At 42.3% G+C, this 21390-nt stretch overlaps 1 protein-coding gene across 4 annotated transcripts in view; it reads left to right on the top strand.

Annotated features, from left to right (window-relative positions):
* Positions 1-21390, top strand: part of strbp (spermatid perinuclear RNA binding protein) — a 106346-nt gene that overhangs the window by 48935 nt on the left and 36021 nt on the right. For all 4 annotated transcript variants that reach the window (XM_033647733.2, XM_033647736.2, XM_033647734.2 and 1 more), the window contains one exon: positions 15015-15195. In XM_033647733.2, the coding sequence (XP_033503624.2) occupies positions 15193-15195 (3 nt within the window). In that variant the 5' untranslated portion in view covers positions 15015-15192. The remainder of the gene's footprint in view (positions 1-15014; positions 15196-21390) is intronic.

Below are 21390 nucleotides of genomic sequence, written 5' to 3'. Positions count from 1 at the left end.
GTGAATAAAGACAAAAAAATCCGCCATCACCATTATACACATGAAGTACATACCTGACACCATGTCCCTTCTGTCCTTTGTTCTAATATCCTCTCAGCATGTGTCGAGCCTGCTGCATAGTCTTGCATTAATGAGACATAATGCAGACAGTATCTACAGCATGTCACCTCCTCCTGATCATGTCTCCACTCTATAGGGTGCAGTGGATATTGTGGCTGTGGTGCATGTGTTTGTGCAAATGAAAAGAATTTGTGGCCATTTTTTCAGGATTGAAGTTCAGTCTCAAGATCTGTAAGATCTACAGCTACTAACTCTCCCTTTACATTTTTAATAAAGAAATACTTCACTCCACAAATGACCATTTGCATTTCAATTACTCATCCCACATTACATTGAATTGGTGAATAAAACTTGCCTCCAGTAAACAAAGCATCCAAAATTCTTTTTAGAATTAAAGTCACAGGGCTCCATGTTTAACAGCAGCAAGACTATATTAAAACATCTGCTTACAGACTCTCACACAGCCTGTGCAGGATAATTCAAGTCTCATTTATCCAGTAATATCCTCAGTACTTCCCAAACAAGGAAGCTGATTTGAATATGTCTCATCTAAACTCTCCTCAAACTCAGACTCCATTGACAAAAACAGTAATTTTACCTTGTTGAACACAGCACTGCAGCTATAAGTTAGATTGTTTGTCTTATTGGGGGCGGCAGTAGCTCAGTCCATAGGGACTTGGGTTGGGAACCGGAGGGTCGCCTGTTCAAGTCCCCGTCTGGACCAAAAATATGGAGCGTGGACTGGTAGCTGGAGAGGTGCCAGTTCACCTCCTGGGCACTGCCGAGGTGCCCCTGAGCAAGGCACCGAACCCCCCAACCGCTCAGAGCGCCTGTCATGGGCAGCCCACTCTGACATCTCTCCACTTAGTGCATGTATAGGTCCAGTTTGTGCATGTGTGTGTTTGGACCTGTGTGTGATTGACAACAGAGTGAAAAATTGAATTTCCCCTCGGGGATTAATAAAGTATATAAAATTAAAAAAAAATTTAAAAAAATTATTGTGTGACTTTGGTGACTTCAAACTTACCCTTTAAAACACCAGAGTCACACAATAATACAAACAAACTGACTGATAGAGGCAGCGGTAGACCAGCAGCTCCTATGTTCAGTGAGGTAAAATTGCTGTTTTTGCCAATGGAATCTGGCTTTGAAGAGAGCGTAGATACGTTTGATGAGTTTGTAAACAAATGTTTTGATATGGTTTTGCTGTTGTTAAATGTGGCCACCTATGACTTCAATTCATCAAGAATTGTCTCAGTTTTTGGATTCTTTGTTCACTGTGAAAGTATGCAAGTGTGCAAAAAAACAAACTTTTCTGTAGGAATTCAGTGTAACACAAGGTTAGTTATTGATATACAAATGGTAATTAGGGGGTGAGCTATTCCTTTAATGAAAGGTCCCACTATACCACACTCTGTTCTACTGCTAAGTTAGCATTGCTTGCTTGTGTATTGCTGTCGCTGGTAGGTTCATAACCCAAGAACTGTTTCCTCAAATCTCATTAATCGGAGGTTGTGAGAGGTTGTTGTTTTCCATCCTTCTCTCCCACAAACAATCAAGGATGAGCTCATCACTGTAGTTTCAGATATTTGTCAACTCATCGTCAACTTAACGGCGCTAAAGCAGTCTTGCACATCCTGATGCTACTTGAAAATATGGTGCTTGCATCTTTGCTCAGAGGGATTGGTTTCCATCACCTTAAATGGCTGGTGTATATTGATACATACACTTTGCATTTGTGACCAGGAGTATCAGAGTTAGATCCTTCTGTTCAGGATCTTCTAAGCTCCTCTAATATTTATGAGGTGTTTGGTAGTTGCCCTGTCAACGCTACTGGCCAGGCATTCCTCTCATATTTTGATGACTGGCTGATTATTTCCACCATTGAGGAGCAAGCAAGTAGGCACGGACTCCTCTGCTATGTGAACCAGTAAAGCCTCACAGTAGCAGAGGCAACCTTATACTCCGTCAGCAAGGAGCTTATGGGCATGTCTTACCGAAATACAGCCTCTTCGTTTGGCTGCAGGGCATGCTGACTGCAGCCTACACAGCAGTACCACTGGACCCTTCAAATGTCGATAAATGGTCTCCATATAGACACCAAATGGTACATGAACCATAGAGGGGTCAGAGTGTCCAACCTTTGCCTCCAGCTCTAAAACCATTGGGAGAAGAATCAGTGTATCTAACCAGGAGGTTTCCCTCTGAAGTATCCCTGTCTTCAGTTCTCCAACTTTAGACTTTTGTTAGACTAAAACACCAAGTCCAGCTCCTGATATTCAGCCCACTTTCACACACTGGTTAGTGTTACAGAGACAGAGTGCAGTTAAGCCCCGCCCGCACTGAAGGGAGAACAGTTCATCGCTCTCAGTTGACTTTGTGTTGCGCAAAGGTGCTTTCTTGTCACTGTTAGCAGACAACAGAAAAATGCAGAAAAGCTGCTGTGTGGTGGGATATGCTACCAACAGTGTAAAGGACTCAGACTCTCAACATCCCCTCCCTGTTAAGTTTCAGGTGCTTCATCAGGGCGGAGGTTTTGCCTCCCTAAATGTAGCACTAAGCGTTACAGATCATCCTTTGTCTCGTATGCAATCACTTTTCTTAACCAGCAGTGACCGCTAATTCTGGATTCTGTGTGCTATGTATTGTACTGTCTGATTTGTTTTACTTATGACTGTCTGTATCCCAAATTGCTCCCCGGGGACATTAAAGTTTTACCTTACCTTAACTGGGTTTTTGTTAGCTGAAAAATTGAGCCATTAAGAAGACAAAAGTGGATATTAAATTGGGGATGTAACTCTATAAAGATGAAGCTAAGTGCTTTGATTATTATTAAATAAGTTACAGTTGCTAATTTGGCACGACAAACTGTAGAGGTTGAAGCTAACTAAGCTATACAAGGCTTGGTTTTGATGATCTTACCTGGTGGTATGATCAAATAGTTTTAAATGAGTTTTAAAGTATTTCACACAAAGTATTTCAAGATCATTTTCCAACAGTATTGTATTTGTCAATATAACCTCTTAACCTCGGGTGCTAAAATAATCCTTTGACATGCTGTTATCTGGTGTTTTTAGCTAGCTATGCACTTTGTAAGCATTTCAGCCCATGGTTGCACGTTACAGTGCCGATTGTTTTCCCCTCTCGTAGGCATAGTTTTCAGAGTATGATGCCTTGCACTGTTTCTATAGTCTTCCTCTTCTTCTTTTTCCTCTTCTTCTTCTTTTTCCTCTTCTTCTCCCTCTTCTTGTTCACCACATTTTTTCTTATCTGCAAAGGAAATACTTCCTTAATTCTGCAAAGGTCTGTGAATGTAGAACATTGGTTCTTATCTGAGAAAGAAATCCATGTTTATTTCTGGAAGGGAAATCAGTTCATTATGGGAAGGAAGAGCCCTCGCAACAGAAAGTTGCATAACTGGACTTTTAGTATCCCATTGTCAGTGAGTTACTTTGATAGTTAATTAGGATGTTTGTTTAAAACTAAATGACGACTTACTGACTTACTATCACCAAAACTGTGAGACTTTTTTTTTGCTAACAGTTACTCTTGTGGCAACAAAAGAAAACCCAAAACCCTGCATTTTCCAGCCCAGATTACACTCAAATGATTGCTTCTTCTATTTTAGGCAGCCTGTTTCTTTCTTCTTCCTGCTTCTTTCTATTAGAGTCTGATATACTGGATATACAGGCATTTAAAACTGCTCTGTTGGAGGCACAAAAAAGGTTCAAGAGAGAAGAAGAATGGAAATAGGAAAATAGATGAGGAAATGAGATGTTGGAGGAGAGATGGGACATGAAAAGCGAAAGTTATGTGTGAAACTTGTAGAGAAGGAAATACATTTTTAGAAAGTCTTCATTTTCATCAAATTCATGCGTTCTTACATTTTTAAGAGGAACAAAGACGACACTCTTCTTTACTGTCTCCTTTGAACATTTAAGAGCTTTTCTCTGCTATCTCCTCTGCAGACAAAAATTATATGCTGTCTTTCTATTTCTATCTCTGTCCCTTCCTATCTACCTTCCTGTAACACTGTCTATGTTTCTGATCACTTGCCTCTCCATCTGTCTCTGTCCTGCTGTCTCATTCCAACACAGACGGGCAAGCAGGCACCAGCTAGCACCTGTTTACACAATGCACGCTTCTTCACAACAGAGGTTGTTAGAGCGAGGTGTATGGGAGCGTGATTCTGCATCCATTCTGTTTATTGTGCACCGCCTGCTCCTCCTACGAGTTTCATTATTTGTGTTTGCCGGTCTGCGTGTTTGTCCAGCTCATTACCACACACTTTTGCAGATGTTTTCCCAGATGCAAACATTATGCCACCAGCGGCCCCTGGAGCCAGCCACACACAAGTCAGTCCCTATATAACACAGAGGCTACTCACACTCTCAAACAGCCTTTCAGGTGTATGATGAATGTTTAAATATGATGGATCCGAAATAGCATTGGTAAGAAAAGCATTCCTGAGAGCGAAAATATGCTTTGGGAGAGAAAAATCAACAGTGATGCTCTAAAATAACATTTAGACTTACGTGCCAGAAATATCACCCATATTTACACCTGCTCAAGATTAGCTTCATAGTGGGTCTGCTTCATTGGAGTGCACAGAGACGTCTGTGCAGTTGTTGGTGTAGAAAAAGAAGAGTATGACATGTGACAGCAGGGCAAGAACTGGAACTAATACACAGAGCTGTGAGCACATGAAACACAACAGCCCATTACCTTAATAAGGGTCCCTCAGCATCAATCAGCAGCAATACATGAGATCTTTTATCTCCTCATCTAACAACCGTTTCTAAGCATCCAAAAACATGGATTAACAGTATGGTGCAGGTATAATGATTAGTAGAGGCTTGAGTTATAGACCACCAGATTTAAGTGTCAGATAAGTCATATTGAGGACATTAAACACTTAAATAATTAGCTGAGTAATCAATGCAATGATTGAGGGAAGTTAAAGGTCCAGTGTGAAGGATTTAGGGGCATCTATTGGCAGAAAGGGTATATAATATTTATAACTATGTTTTCTAGGGGTGTCCCCACCTAAGAATTTTCATAGTTGAATCAGATTTGACAGATTTTTCTTTTAGCCTACTAATCGTCGAATCATGTTGTTTTCCCCCTCATTGATTAATGAGCTCATTTGCGTCAGTTTCCGCTCCAGAGAAAAGAGCTAAAACACCCAAATAAACAAATTTAATTCTTCAGTTGGCATAATAAGATAATAATAATAAAAGTAAAAGGGTTATCATTTTATCTTTATCTTTATTCCTTTCACTTCATCAAGGTATGATGCTCTAGATGAGCGCAGACGCGCTGCAGCCTCATCCATGTCTTTAAAAGGAGTCGTTTCTGACTCGTCAGAACTTGCCATTTCATTCACAAATAAACATCCAAAAACATCATCAAAAGGTTTAGAAACAGTTTTCCTTCTTTCTGACTTCAAGTTACTTCATTATTCAACTCAGGTTCATACAAGTTCATCCACACGGACCGTGCGTCACCGCTCTCAATTGTTTGGCCACGTCGGACAAAAAGTAGCCAAATAAAAAATCAGAGCCTATCAAGAAAACAATCAGCGGTGAAATTTGTTTCAAGACACTTCAGGTAAACAAATAATCCTTCAAAAAAGTTTGATTTGAAAACACATACCTCCTCCAAAGTGTTTGTTTATGCGCTCCGCCACCGTAAATCACCGTAGGCCTCGATGCTGCTCTGATGGCCCTGCAGCGCACTCACTCACCTCAGCTTATTTGGATCGAGCAACTGGGTGATTTATTGATGCGTAGTAATGATTATGCCTACTGATTAAACCACGCGTCATTTTCAATTTTTTTTATTAACAGAAATTAGGCTGATGTTTGTATCAAAATAGGCTATATATCATGAATTACTAGAAAACAAATACATTCTATGTCAAATTAAGATGTTCAGCAACAGTGAGCACCCCCATATAGTCAGAATGGTACGGTCTTGTTTCATAACCACATTTTGCGACGATTCGACGGTGAGACTGACAGTCGAATCAGACTTCTCCGAATCGAATCACCGAATCATCGACTATTCGGGGTCACCCCTAATGTTTTCATTAGTGCATAATGACCTGAAAATACCTTAGAATGAGCTGTTTACATCTACATATGGAGCCGGTCCTCTTCCACTGAGTCGTCCATGTTGTTTCTACAGCAGCTCAGAATGGACAAATCAAACAGTGGCTGCAGACAGAGCCATTGGTGTTTTTGTATCGGTCACCATAGTTCTCCTACACACTTGGCACACAGGGGAGGTTTAAGTTCTGCACCACACAGCTTGATGCCACTCACTCCTTCCTACACACTAGACCTTAAAATCATATAATTTGGACTTTGGCTTGGAGCTGAAACCCTATCACCAAAATAAATGTTGGCATTGTGTGTTTCTGCAAACTACAGACATGTAACATTTTTATATTTCACATGTAGCGATGTGTTGAAGCTTTTAATTTCTTCATATTTCAATTTTATGTTGTGACAACACTGTTGTTAATGTGAGTTAGTTTTAGGGACAAAACCTACTTGGTGAGCCATAGGAAAAGATGATTTGGCTTAAAATACCTAATTTTTGTTGCCACAATCTCCACTGAAAATATGCCGACATCTTCCTAAAAAATACACGGTTGTTTTTTCCCACAAACAATGCTGGAAATTTAAAAACTCACAGCTTCCCCTTTTCTTCCTGACGAGAAAACTCAGCTCATACTGTTTGTGTAATCTGAAGTATGTCACTTTAGAATTGTTGATGTGATGCGTATGTAATGTATCACTGGAGACATCAGAGATTACTAAGTATTCTGGAGAACCCGCAGTAGAGGCAACATCATCAGAGACGAATCTGATGTGGAAGGATCTGACTGACGTCAAGACGTTTTTCATAATGTTTGTTGCTTCTAGTCTGTGTGCTCCAGCATACTTTGGACCAGAAGTGTCTCCAGATATAAGATTGCCCTGATCTGAGAGCAGCTGGCAGGCCTGCCATTTATTGTGAGGCTGTTGAAGTGTGCTAAACCTTTTCCTTGTCCTTCTTCTATAATGTATCATGGAGTTTGCAGAAATGTGCAATGTCTACATTTTGTTCTGGTGACTGGACTGTTGGTAAATAAAACAAAAAATATGAAATGTCACCTTGGGCTCTGGTGAAATTGGATTGGCCATTCTCAAAAAAACAATCTAGAGATAAATCAAAAATAAAGGAGTTGCTGCTGAAAATGCATAAAAACATATGTTTCCCTATGTGTCGTACAGACTGTAAAGCAAGATGGAAGTAAAACACAAACTGATGTATAAAGTAAATCGGTAGACTCACTTGGACTTTGTGTATTAGATGAGATCTTATCCCAAATACTGTGGCATGAAGCTTTTCCCCGGGACATGGCCCAAGGCTTTCTCATTTATAATCACACTACAGATGGTTTTTATAGTAGATCATTAGTTTTGGGGGTTCTCTAAAACTCCCTAACACAGAAAAGATACTAATTTGGTGTTTTGTAATTCATAATTTCATAAAGTGCCAGCACATTCTGGTTGCAGCTGTAATGTTAGATTCGTCCTTCAGCTATTCTGGCGTGTTACCATCGAAGGTCCTTTCACTGTCGAAATAATGACAGTGTGTCTTGAATTATGTTATCCTGCTGGCACCGCGGCTGGTGGATGAAACACTCGGCTTCCAACTGTGCTGTAATCATTAAATATTGGGTTACAGCATTTTACGGAGTAACGGCTGATAATCTGATTACGATATTAAGGAGATAATCAAAACTGTAGAAAGGGAAAACATTGTGAAAATAAGCTCCTGCAACACTAATTAGCACACTCTCTCTGGCTTTTGTCAATCCTCTGTCTCCCTTCACTCCGTCTCTTCCACCGCTCATCTTATTTGATGGTTATCAGATGAGAAAGGTGTAAATTGCTGCTCAGAGCCATCTCAGCAAATTCCCCAGCTCTGCTATCTCTCCTTCATCTTTCAGTCACTTCCCATCCCTTGTTTCTTATCCTAAGCCTGATGCCTTTCATCTCTGTAGGGAAAACAGGATGCTATCACCAACTCTTGGTGCAAGAAGGACACAACACAGGTGTGTATGTGTATGTGTTTTCCCTCACACTTAAACCTCCAGGAAAAATATATTCAATAACTATGGAACCAAATTGAGGGGATGGTGTCTGTGTGTGTTCACATGCTAATGTGCCACCACCGGTGTTAATGAGGCAGGGCCTCTGCCAGTCTTTCCCCCCCTTCTGCTCTCCTCTGGAGAAAAACACAAAATCACATGTTAATGACCCACCAGTATGGTGCGAATAAGAGAGAAGAAGAAGACATGGAGAATGGAAACTGGCGGGAGGTGTACAAAAAGAGATGGAGGATGGAAGCAGGGAAAAGTGTAATAATTGGTTAGCGTGAGCCTAAGGAAGACACAAGCCACAAGAGGCTGTATGAACAAACAGGCAGCCACAGTTCATACAGGCGACACGCAGCTGTGCATGTGCAAACATGGTCCTCTCAGTCGCCCTGAGTCCCAGTGGGAGACAGAGGAGAGTGGGCATCCTGTCGGCCACATATTGTTGTTCTTAACATCCAAAGCGTCATTTAAGCTTTGATCCAAGCACCATAAGCATCCTATTTTTGTTCTATTATATTTTTTATGTGCAGTGTATTTTTCATTCGTGTACACATGATTTTAATTAAAGGAAAATGAGAAGGAAAGTGCCATGAGAGAAACAAAGGGAGGGAATTGGTGTTGTTGTTTATCTCTGAATTGCTCTGATAATGAGAATCGAATGGGGGCTGGCACGTTGTTATTATGCTTCTTGGCAGGGTGTTTGTATCAGTGTCTGTGTCTGTGTGCGTGCACTATAATCATGTGCATACAGTCCTAAGTGGCCAAGCCGTGTTGGAATAGAGCTTACCCCCCTCAGGCACAGAGTGCTGGCTGTAAGGTAACCGGCGAAACACAAGTGCACAGACACAGACACTGTTGCTGCCAGGTGTGTTGAGGAGGTAATTGCCAGTGTGGCAGGCCAGCGGCCAGCGGAGAGAGGGAGACCTGGAGAGAAAATGAGGGGCAGCCTCTGGTGGAGTCTGTTCGCCCGAGGGGCCAGCTCGATATCTGCCGTTGTTTATCCGATTCCCCTCTGTCCCCTTACACCACTTTGTATCCTCCTTATAGTTTCGCTCTTTGCCTCTCTTGCCTGTTCTCCTCGCCCTACTTGCTCCTGTTCATGCACAGTCACAATTCTCTCCGTTTTTTATCTTTAACTACTCGCCGCGTCTCTATCTCTCTCCTCTCTTGTTCTCCCTGGATTCCACTGAGCTTTCACTGAGAGGCTGCAGCTTCACCACAGTTTAATCCCCCAGCAGGTCTACTCCACGAAAGACCAACATTCACATGTGTGTTTATCTTTCCTGTCCCCTGACAGCATCCAGATAGAGCCCTGGATGTATGAACAGTAGTCTCAAGGTGATGAGATACTCTACACAGTGGGGATGATGCCAGGGGAGGTTCTGCGAGCAGCAGAGATAGAGTCTGTAATGGACTTTAATAAATGCATGTGTACTTTCTCCCTGATTCTGCCCCATGAATGTGTGTATTGTTTCCCATATCAGCCCAGTGCCTGCTTAATCTGATCTCTCAGAGATGATGGGTTTTGGAGATCAAACTCAATGCAGTAATGAGGCTCTGCACCACAGAGTTGATTTTGCAGGCTATTTTTTAAATTAAACGATAAGCCGACAACGACATTTATCTGCTGCTATTTTGATAATTGATGAAATCGTTTCAGTGATTTTTCCAGTAAAACTGACAGACAGTTTGCTTCTTCCAGCTTCTCCAAAGGGATGATTTGCTTTTGTTCTCTGCTTCATTTCATTGTAAACTGAATATCTTTGAGATTTGGACTTGTGGACAAGACATTGGGCTCTGGGAAACCAGGATTCTATGTAGTTGATTAATTGAGAAAATAATCATCCGATTATACAATAATGAAAATAAACGTTAGCTGCAGTCCAACTGTTTCAAGATGTACTGTGGTGTACTCCACAGTGAAAGAGATCAAAATCAGATTTCCATTATCTTTTATGTCAGGGTGTCGCAACATGCCAGTATTGATGATTATTGTGGTATTTAAAAAATGGAATATTTAATTCATGTTAATAGTTTCTCCCACTCCACCCCCTACACTCGAGTTTAATTCATTCACCAAAAAAGAGACAATCTGATATCGTGTTATCCCTATTTTTTGTTTTTTTTTAGTCAAATCTAGTTGATGAAAACATTTCACATTAGTGATTGACAGAAGTCCCTTACGTCATCACTGCCAGTTATTTTTCATCTCACGTCAATAAAGGTACAAAGCAATCACTTTTTCTATCTGCAGCATCACAAATGAAGTAGATCCAAATATCAGCCCATCTTTTCACTACCTCACCACATTATTGTCATCATACATTTCAGTTTTTATTTTTAAATCTCATTTAAGCTATTTTTCCCCCAACACGAATTAGTCACAGTTCTGTTGTTGTTGTTTTTTAATCTGTGTTCTGTTCTCATGGGGTCTTTGCGACTGCTCTCCCTGCCTTAGGCTTTCTATATAGGTGCATGGAAGGGCAGAGAGGTTTGCCTCATTCAATTTTTTTTTTTTCATTTTAATTTTATATACTTTATTAATCCCCGAGGAGAAATTCTGTTTCACTCTGTTGTCAATTACACTCAGGTCCGAACACACACACATGCATAAACAGGACCTATACATGCACTAAGTGGAGATTATGTCAGAGTGGGGCTGCCTCGGCGCCTCGGTGCTCCGAGCAGTCGGGGGGTTCGGTGCCTTGCTCAAGGGCACCTCGGCAATGCCCAGGAGGTGAACTGGCACCTCTCCAGCTACCAGTCCATGCTCCATATTTTATAATAACAACCAGAAACAAGATCTGTCCATACAAATGTATTTATCTACAGCCCTGTTTATTTTCTGTGCTTCTGGTGAATTGGCACCATATTTTTGTTGCTGATCAAATAGAGTAGTATAGGCTCAGGATGCTCCTGTTTGTACCTCACTGTGTGATCAGAGAACGTTTTTTCAGCTTCAATCTGTGACTTTACAGTTAACATAACTTTTCAGACACACATAATTGTGTTGTTCTGTTAAACTGACTGATAAAGTTTTCTGCTTAGCTCCCACATTAACGTTAGAAGTTATATTTTAGTTTGATGCTGGCGACACCAGCTGCTCAGCTGCTAGTGAGGGGAGGGGCTGTACCTGCCATCTGCAGCATGCTGTGTTCACTTCACTAAATATTTTCGAAGAGCGCTTTTTCCTTTATCATTTTTGACCAAAACTGGCTGCTCTGATCCTCCTGCAGCCACGCTGGCCATATTACAGCAACAGAAATGTGTGCATGCATGCACAATGACGACAACAAGCCGGGTTGCAGCGAGGGCTCTGTGCCTGCCAGACGCTGCCTGCACAGTGCGTGTCCATCGGACCCGTCGCGCACACCTGGCAGGCGCTGAGGTGGCGTGCACTGTTAGTATCCATACTTTTGTAAATTAGTATTGTATCCAGATACAGCGTTTGAGTATCAATACTTTTCAGAGTATCAATACTTTTGACAACCCTACTATGGACTGAGCTACTGCCGCAGACAGGTGTGCTCTCTCCGCCTTACGCTTTCCATGTAGGTGCAAGGAAGAGGCTTTCTGTGTAGGTCCGAGGAAAGGCAGAGGGGCCCCAGAACAGAGCCATACCGCCAAATATAATACTGCAATACTGCATACAGTACAGGCCAAAAGTTTGGACACACCTTCTCATTCAATGCGTTTTCTTTATTTTCATGACTATTTACATTGTAGATTCTCACTGAAGGCATCAAAACTATGAATGAACACATGTGGAGTTATGTACTTAACAAAAAAAGGTGAAATAACTGAAAACATATTTTATATTCTAGTTTCTTCAAAATAGCCACCCTTTGCTCTGATTACTGCTTTGCACACTCTTGGCATTCTCTCGATGAGCCTCAAGAGGTAGTCACCTGAAATGGTTTTCCAACAGTCTTGAAGGAGTTCCCAGAGGTGTTTAGCACTTGTTGGCCCCTTTGCCTTCACTCTGCGGGTCCGGTGACTGTGGAGGCCAGGTCATCTGCCGCAGCACTCCATCACTCTCCTTCTTGGTCAAATAGCCCTTACACAGCCTGGAGGTGTGTTTGGGGTCATTGTCCTGTTGAAAAATAAATGATCGTCCAACTAAACGCAAACCGGATGGGATGGCATGTCGCTGCAGGATGCTGTGGTAGCCATGCTGGTTCAGTGTGCCTTCAATTTTGAATAAATTCCCAACAGTGTCACCAGCAAAACACCCCCACACCATCACACCTCCTCCTCCATGCTTCACAGTGGGAACCAGGCATGTGGAATCCATCCGTTCACCTTTTCTGCGTCTCACAAAGACACGGCGGTTGGAACCAAAGATCTCAAATTTGGACTCATCAGACCAAAGCACAGATTTCCACTGGTCTAATGTCCATTCCTTGTGTTTCTTGGCCCAAACAAATCTCTTCTGCTTGTTGCCTCTCCTTAGCAGTGGTTTCCTAGCAGCTATTTGACCATGAAGGCCTGATTCGCGCAGTCTCCTCTTAACAGTTGTTCTAGAGATGGGTCTGCTGCTAGAACTCTGTGTGGCATTCATCTGGTCTCTGATCTGAGCTGCTGTTAATTTGCCATTTCTGAGGCTGGTGACTCGGATGAACTTATCCTCAGAAGCAGAGGTGACTCTTGGTCTTCCTTTCCTGGGTCGGTCCTCATGTGTGCCAGTTTCGTTGTAGCGCTTGATGGTTTTTGCGACTCCACTTGGGGACACATTTAAAGTTTTTGCAATTTTCCGGACTGACTGACCTTCATTTCTTAAAGTAATGATGGCCACTGGTTTTTCTTTAGTTAGCTGATTGGTTCTTGCCATAATATGAATTTTAACAGTTGTCCAATAGGGCTGTCGGCTGTGTATTAACCTGACTTCTGCACAACACAACTGATGGTCCCAACCCCACTGATAAAGCAAGAAATTCCACTAATTAACCCTGATAAGGCACACCTGTGAAGTGGAAACCATTTCAGGTGACCACCTCTTGAAGCTCATGGAGAGAATGCCAAGAGTGTGCAAAGCAGTAATCAGAGCAAAGGGTGGCTATTTTGAAGAAACTAGAATATAAAACATGTTTTCAGTTATTTCACCTTTTTTGTTAAGTACATAACTCCACGTGTGTTCATTCATAGTTTTGATGCCTTCAGTGAGAATCTACAATGTAAATAGTCATGAAAATAAAGAAAACGCATTGAATGAGAAGGTGTGTCCAAACTTTTGGCCTGTACTGTATGTCACCATTTTCATTATTGTAATCAGTACTGTTGCCTTTTCCCCACACCTGCTCGAACAGGCAACCCCCGAAGCTGGAAGACCTTTGAGAAATCATCTCATACACTCTGGTGTGAACACATGCACAGCTCTATAAATGTCATTGCTGTGGTCTGACTGTGACCAGATGCGTCTGTGTACTGTCAGTGGTGATACTGTTGACATTTCATGTTGTGAATAGGAACGTTGTGTATCTGTTCACCTCGGCTTGCTCCGCGCTGATAAAACTGGCCTGTGTTTTCATAGCAACACTGAATGTTTGGTTTACTCTCTGAAGCCGTCAGATGAGTTGGAAGAAGTCACAAGCAACTTCATTGAAGTTCAAGATTTACAAGTAATTTACTTTGTTTAGAAAATCATGAACTCATGATAAGAGGCATTGAACAGCGTAGAGTAATTGGTTTACTGGATCATTTGTTTTGTGCTGTGTATTCTGAATTATATAAAGCCTTTACGTCCGTCTGATTACTCCACTGTCACCTCTGTTCACTGAAAGGAATAAAAGCCAGGAAGAGATAAGGTTAGAGCCATTACTGTCACAATTTGTACTGAAGGAGCACTCTGTAGCACAGTGGTCGGGCTCTCACCAAACACTAAACATTGTCATTTGGAGTCCAGCTCAGAGTTTTTCAGACCCTCTACTGTTCATCACACAACACAGTATTCTCAAGAAATACATAATAATTTTTCACAGTTTTGCCATTGCATCTTCCATGAAGTGGTTGCAGGTGTCACTGTGAATTCATGATTGCAACGATCAGACCTCACTGTGGTAGCGTTCTCCTACATTTTACTATATATAGACTGTACATGCCATATTTTATAAGTCACCATGTATTCTCTGTTTGAATTAAGTGACACACAAATTTATGGTTGTGTGTGTCTTTTTCCAGAAGAACAGTGAGACTAGTTTACATGTAGTCCGTCAACCCGTTTGTGTGTTTGCATGTGTGTGTATGAATGGAGGAGGGTGTGTTAGGGTTAAGTGTGTAACCCAGTGTATGAAAACAAGTACATGTTTGTATTACATCCCCCTCCCTCAGACTCGTGCCAGCTCATGAAAAATGAATGAAGGCCTGTGTGTGTGTGTGTGTGTGTCCACATGTCTATCTCCACATGAGTCGATCAGCCATTCTGTCAGATCTCCTACTCAAGGACAGGGATTTCACCCTTGCTCGGAAAATTGTGTGTGTTTGAGAGACAGAAACAGAGAGAGAATTGGATGTTGAAAATGAAGACACGGGCGGAATTGGGTTCTGCAGGATTAGACAGATGCAGGTTACATGTGATGGGGGTTGATGCTACTGGTGTTTTTCTTTGATCTGTTTTGCTTTTTGTTTTTTAAGTACTTTGTCTTATTATTCATTTAGTTATTTATCAAATCTATGTCTCTTCCTTTTCTGTGTTTTGTTTTTTGTGAAAAAGAGGAAGCTTCTTGTATTTGTTGAGACACTGATCAGCCTTTCATCCTCTTCCTCCCCCCTCCTCCTCTCTCTCTGTTTCTCCATCTGTCAGAAGCACAACCTCTCGTAAAGCGGTGGTCAGAGTGACAGAGGAGCACATGAGGAGCGGAAACGGCGTGACAGCAACATCCTGACTGGTAACCTCGCTTCTGCACCCCCACCACGCGCCCAGCAACTCCAGGAGCGGGGCGTCAGAAGGAAGGAAACGTGTGACCACTCCTCCTGCAGGCATGGTAATGCACTCTCTGTCCGTAGGTGCTGACGTGTGTGTGTGCGTGCGTGCGTGCGTGCGTGCATGCGTGCGCGCGTGCGTGCGTGCGTGTGTGTGTATGTGTGTGAGTGCCTGTGTTGGGGTTGTGTTGGCTTGGATGATGGTGGATTATCCACAGTAGAGTAAGGCAACACTCTCCAGACTGGAAAGTGTGAGAGTTAAATCTGATAAGTTGTTCTAGACATGACAACAGAGTGTGTGTGTGTGTGAGGGAGAGATACCTGATAAGAGCTAGTGCAGACAGGAGTGTACAGCTTTGCGTAGACGGGGAGGATCTATACAGGCTGTATGTTAACAGTGGGGAAAGGGGAGAAGGAGGAGACGGAAGAGTGAAAGAAACAGAGGAGGTTACAGAGATGAAGAACAATTACAGGAAACAGAAGAAGGAAGAAACAATTTAATCACTGGTGGCTGTTAATGATGTTTTTGTAGATGTTTTCTTGTGATTTTGATCCAAAGGCGTCTTCCATATGCTTTTATTCCTATATTTGGTTAACTAGTAATTATGCATGGAATTAATGTGTTAAATTCTCCCTGTGTTCATTTGTTGACGTTAAACAAGAAAGGCATATGATGCACTTTCATTGGTCTACAGTTTTCTACCAGCGCACAATCACAAATAATGAATGAGTGTTGAAATGGGGTTTGTTCCCTGCGTAACAGCATGAGAGAGGCGTGTTACGGGAGGAAGAGGATGCGGAAAAAGAACCAGTGTGCTGTTTAAGAGGAGGAGAGGGCGTCTTGAAAGATCAAAGAGCGCAGCGGAGGAGGAGAGTGACAAGCGGGGGCAGATAAGACCATAAAAACATAAATGATGGGCAGAAACATGACAGATGAAAAGCGCAAAGGATACGGAGAGCAAGAGAAGTGTGGAGTGGAGAAATGGGGGAAGAGAAGGGAGGTTAAGAGCCGAGAGAGGTGGAGGTAGAGAGGGAGAGAGACGAGGGATTGATTAATGGTCTTGGCCTGTGACAGTTGGAGCTTTTCCCCGAGGGGGGAGCAGTGCAGAAGATGAATTATTAAAAAACTAGAACAAGGGGAGGAAAGAGGAAAAATGAGTGGGGAAAAAGGAAGAGAGTGGAAGAGTGGTTTGTACGGAAGGGTGGAAGAATGGAGGGGAGAAAAATGAATGATTGAGAGAAAATAAGATGTTGCTGAAGGTGCTGAGGTTGGACACCGCAGAAGAGGGCATGTGGTTGAGCTCATAAATAACCAAGGGTAATGAGACTAGTGCATGCCTCTGTGTGTGTGTGTGTGTGTGTGTGTGTGTGTGTGTGTGTGTGTGTGTGTGTGTGCGTGCGCGCGCGTGCGTGCGTGCAGCGTGCAAACACAGTACCGTGATTAGTCTTGAGTTATGGTGATGCAGCAAATACAGTGGGTGACCTTGGCAAGGGTGTCACCGTGCAATCCGCACAGTACACCAAACGGCTTCTTTATCGACTTTCCTCTGAGCTTTCTGCATTTAATGAATACACATGCCCAGTGTGCTTCTCTGCGTCTTGATTTCCTCCCTCCCTACACACACACACGCATACACACATTTTAGCTTGATTATTTTGCGTCTGTCTGGCATGTTGCGTAGCTCGGCCCTGGTATACGTCACCCTTAGTTTGCTGCTCAGTTTGTGGAGCACACATCACATCTGGCGTTGCTGAGCGGAAAGATTTAACAATTTTGTGGTTTCAGTTCTGCTTCTTGTCCTGTATTGCAAAATACTTCCTTCTTTACAGCATCTTTGATGTAATGAGTAAAGGGCAAAACCAGAATTACCTTAAAAAGTAAAAACCAGTGAGGTTTTAAGAGCTTTTGTCGAAACAGTGAAACGTATTTCATTAGAACATTTGCCTGTTCTTCCTTATGACATCATTTAGTATTTATTTTATTCTGGTGTTTCCCTCACGTAGACATGGCCGTACTCAGTACTGTAATGCTTTCTCAGAAACAGTGTAATGTCCACTCATCTGCTTTTAGCAATCTGGTCATAATTATTAATAGGCAGCAGACCATAAACCTTTGAAACCATGCTGACACATTAAAAGGAGCAAAGGGTACAGATGAAGAAATCTCTTCCTTTAGTGCAAAGTAGTCTGGGTAGTGTAGTTTGGGGAGGCTGACTGATGACAGCAGACTGTTGTCCTTGATGAAACATGGCAGTAGAGATGAGAGGGTATGAAAATTTCATATTATAGTGACCCAAATGATCACGGTTATCAGTATCATTATGGCATTGATGATACTGATACACACTGAAATCATTTCAGCAAGTTTTGTATTGAAAATATGAAACAATAACATAGCCAACATCATATGTGAATATATGAAAACCATATAAATGTGCATCAACTTAAAGTTAGCCTGCCAGGGTTCCCTTAGTCATGTAGTTCCAGGAAACGTTATGAAACTAGAAAAAAATAATTTACAGGCCTGGAAATGGTTTGGAATTGACAGCATGTTTCGGCTATTGTTTTAATTATTTTTTCTTTAAAAATCCCCAAACATATCTGACATTACATGAAGTACGTACCTAGTATTGCTAATTTAAAATCAAGTGCTGCACTGCATGACTGTTGAAATGTCACAAGTATCACGTGACACACATAGACCTGATCAGCATGCTAAGGTTGTGGCCCCTTTTGAGGGAAAGAGACATGCTGTCACATTAGGAAAAACAGGAAAATGCAGAGCAGCTGTTGTGTAGCAGGTTAACCAGGTACTGAGGCACATAAGATGCATGAATGTTCACTGTTAGTGTAGTAAACCCCGAAATGATGCTGGTGACAGTTACTACTGATGGTTAGCTTATGTTAGCTTGAGTGGGGGGCTGCTGCAGTACCGTCAAATCACATGTTAAACTGCACTGACATCTATGTAATATATAGAGGCGTGTCTTTCACGTTTTGTGAAGTGACAGTATGAGCTGGTCTTGTCTGTTGGCAATGGGCATATGAAGCTAGTTAGTGGCGGGAATGTCTTCAGAGCAAGTAAAGTTAGCAAGCGTTAGCAGTTTGCTTATACGCAAATGCCTGGAAAGTGTGTTCAATAATGTATTGCTTTATCACTGTAAAGGCCCATTTTTTTTTTTTTTTTGGCATTTATTGATAGGATAGTCTCAGAGTGAAAGGGAGAGAGAGAAAGGAGAGGACATGCAGTAAAGGACCATAGATTGGAACCAAACCCATAGCTGCTGCGGCAAAGACATAGCCTTTGTACATGGGGTGCCTGGTCTACCAGGTGATCTACTGGGTGCCCCAGACACACCTATTTCAAAGTACTTAAACAAGGTCATGGTAGTGAGGTAAAATTTAATGAAAAAGTTTAAAAAATTTGCAGGTAAAAATGTGTGGGAACCTTGGCCTTCTTTAAAATGCTCATATTATATTGCTGTATATAAGGAAATAGCTAAACAAACCCACATTGCATGCTGTGCCTGTGTCTGGGAAAATTTTGCTGCTTTCGGTTGATGCTGGACAGTGTTTACCACAAGTTTTTCAAAGCGTGGTAAACAAATTTACACAGTTTTCATGATAAATAAAATCTGAAGTGTTAAGGCTAACCCTGAGGAATTTTATCACAGTTTGTCATGAAAGTGGTTATTGTTTCATCCCTTTGTGACAGGCTGGAAATTTTGCAGACATGATGGCACGTTCTATATATCGCCCTGTATCATGTTTTTGTAGTTCTCAATTTAACCTTTTTAGTCAAATGTTTATCAGGACAGCTGAGAGGTCCGGCTTAACGTGGACAGCCTGTTTGTTGTTTTGTTGCTGGATGATTTTTCATATATATTTTGATGTGTACGCCGCTATCATGTGCATGTGTGTGACTGCACTCGTGGTAATTTGAAAGACACAAAGAGAGGGAGAGAGAGAGAGAGAGAGAGAGAGAGAGAGAGCACAATAAAACCGGATAGCAGAGTGTGTCGGGCCGGCTTGCCAAGCAGAGTGCAGATAAATCACAGGATGAATTTTTAATGCAATCTCCCCTAGGCTGCTGGATGTTACAGAGACGGCACAGAGTTTTTTTATTTGTGTGTGTGTGTGTGTGTGTGTGTGTGTGTGTGTGTGTGTGTGTTGTTCCATCACTCTGAGCCTATTTTGTGATGGGTTTTTGAAGTTTTTGAGTTTTCTTTTCTCCTTCAACTTTACTTGGTTTCATGTTAGGCTAAAGAGGTGTGACATCTTCTCAAACACCACTTCTGAAATAGATTTCGCGTGGTATTTATGGGTGGCGGTGATTTGTTTTTCTGGGTTTCAGAGTAGTTTTACTACGAGGATGCTTTGGCCTGTGTTGTCAGCTTCAAGTACAAACAAACGTTTGTTTCTGCAGCTGGCTAAAAATATTAAAATCTGGTTTGTTTTTATCTCCCCGCATCTCCTCCCGTCGATCTCTCAGCGTTGGCCGTTTGTTTACTTTTGGAGGCTTTCTCCACTTCTCTGTCATCCCTCTCTCAGTCTCTTTTCACAATGCCTCATAGTGTGTGCTGTCATCCAAGGACTCGGCATGCACTTTAGGCACATGCCTTATTAAAAATAAGAGCACGCAGACACCTCAGGCACTCTGCGTAAGCACACACACACACATACAGTGCAGTTCCTAAACGGTGCTCTAAAAATAATTGATAGATTTTTGTAGAAAGAAAAAAAAAATGGCGCGGGTATAGGGACTCCAGTCGCAGCTGATATTGTTCCAGTGAGTCTTATCCTTGGCATTGGGTCATGTAATTTATAGCAGATGGCCACAGAGAGACAGGATGAGACAGGAAGAGATGATAGAGAGGAGAGTCATTGAATTCTGCTGCTTCTAAAGTGAAGTAGCTGCTACTGACAGGGTGCGTGTCTAACCACAATACCTTGAACTGAAATGCTTTTACTGCAGATTGGTGGGATGATGGATGGAAGAGATAGAAGAGGTGGGAGAAAAGTGTGTGTAGGACACCATGTATAATTAATTGTATGGATGTTTTTTTTTTCACATGTAGTGACGAATGTGTTGGATTTTTGCCATGAGGTGTGACATCATATGTTGGAGGGTTTCTCATGCTGGTGTGTGTGCACATAGGTTTAGCACACAGCAGGTTGTAAATGCTGTGTAATGTGGTTATGTAACATGGGTCTGCCAGCCGGTCGGCCTCACTGGAGCATGAAATGGAGTGTAATTGGTAAGTGTGTGGTCTAAAAGCACTATGCAACAATGGCATACGAAGGTATACACACACACACACACACACACGCAGTCATGGTGTGTGCTAGTGGCTTCCAGACAACTGGGATTTAACTGTTGTGTGACTGCATGTCTGTTTCTGATTCCTTGAGGGGAAGAATCACAGCCAACAGATTTTTGCTTTCCCCAGACAGTTTTACAGGTTTTGTATTATTCATACTTTGCTCTTCACAATGTTACAATGAGTTGTTTGTTTTGGATATCTCAGATTTGGTGAAATAATTTGCTTTGGAGCTAGATGTTGCTCTGGCCTCTTTGCTGCCATGCCAAAACGTGGGTCTGTGTCCAGGTTTTCATTCCACTGTGAGCTATAATACACCCATCAACCAAAACATTAAAACCACTGGCAGGTGAAGTGAATACATTGATCGTCTTCTTACAGTGCATTGTTCTGCTGGGAAACCTTAGGTCCTGGCATTCATGTGGATGCTACTTGACGTGGTCCATCCACCTGAACACTGTTGCAGATAAAATAAACCTCCTTATAGCAACGGCACTTATCACTGGCAGTGGCCCCCCAGCAGGAGACCCACGAAATGGACAAAAGAGATCAAGGTGTTGACCTGGCCTCCAGATACCTCAGGTCCTGATCTGATCAAACATTTGAGGGACGTTCTGGTACCGCGGAGGTACTCCCAATCCACAGTGGGTGCTTCTTGGACTGGACTTGGCTCTGACCTGTCAAGGCATGGACACAAGACCTCTGGAGGGTGTCCCTTGGTGTCGGGCACCAACATGTTACTTTCAGATATTTTGAGTCCTGTGGGCTGTGAGGTGGGGTAACAGCATGTCCCACACATGTTTGATCAGGCTGGGATCTGGGGTATTTGGAGGCCAGGTTGACACCTTGAGCTCTTTGTCACGTTCCTCAGGTCGTTGCTGAGCAGTTTTTGTGTTGTGGCATGGTGCACTGTCCTGCTGGGGGGCCACAGCCACT

Source organism: Epinephelus lanceolatus, chromosome 19 (genome assembly GCF_041903045.1).
Source record: "Epinephelus lanceolatus isolate andai-2023 chromosome 19, ASM4190304v1, whole genome shotgun sequence".
NCBI classification, from domain to species: domain Eukaryota; kingdom Metazoa; phylum Chordata; class Actinopteri; order Perciformes; family Serranidae; genus Epinephelus; species Epinephelus lanceolatus.
The sequence above is the reverse complement of the archived record's forward strand: the minus strand, read 5'-3'. Positions and strand labels throughout refer to the sequence as shown.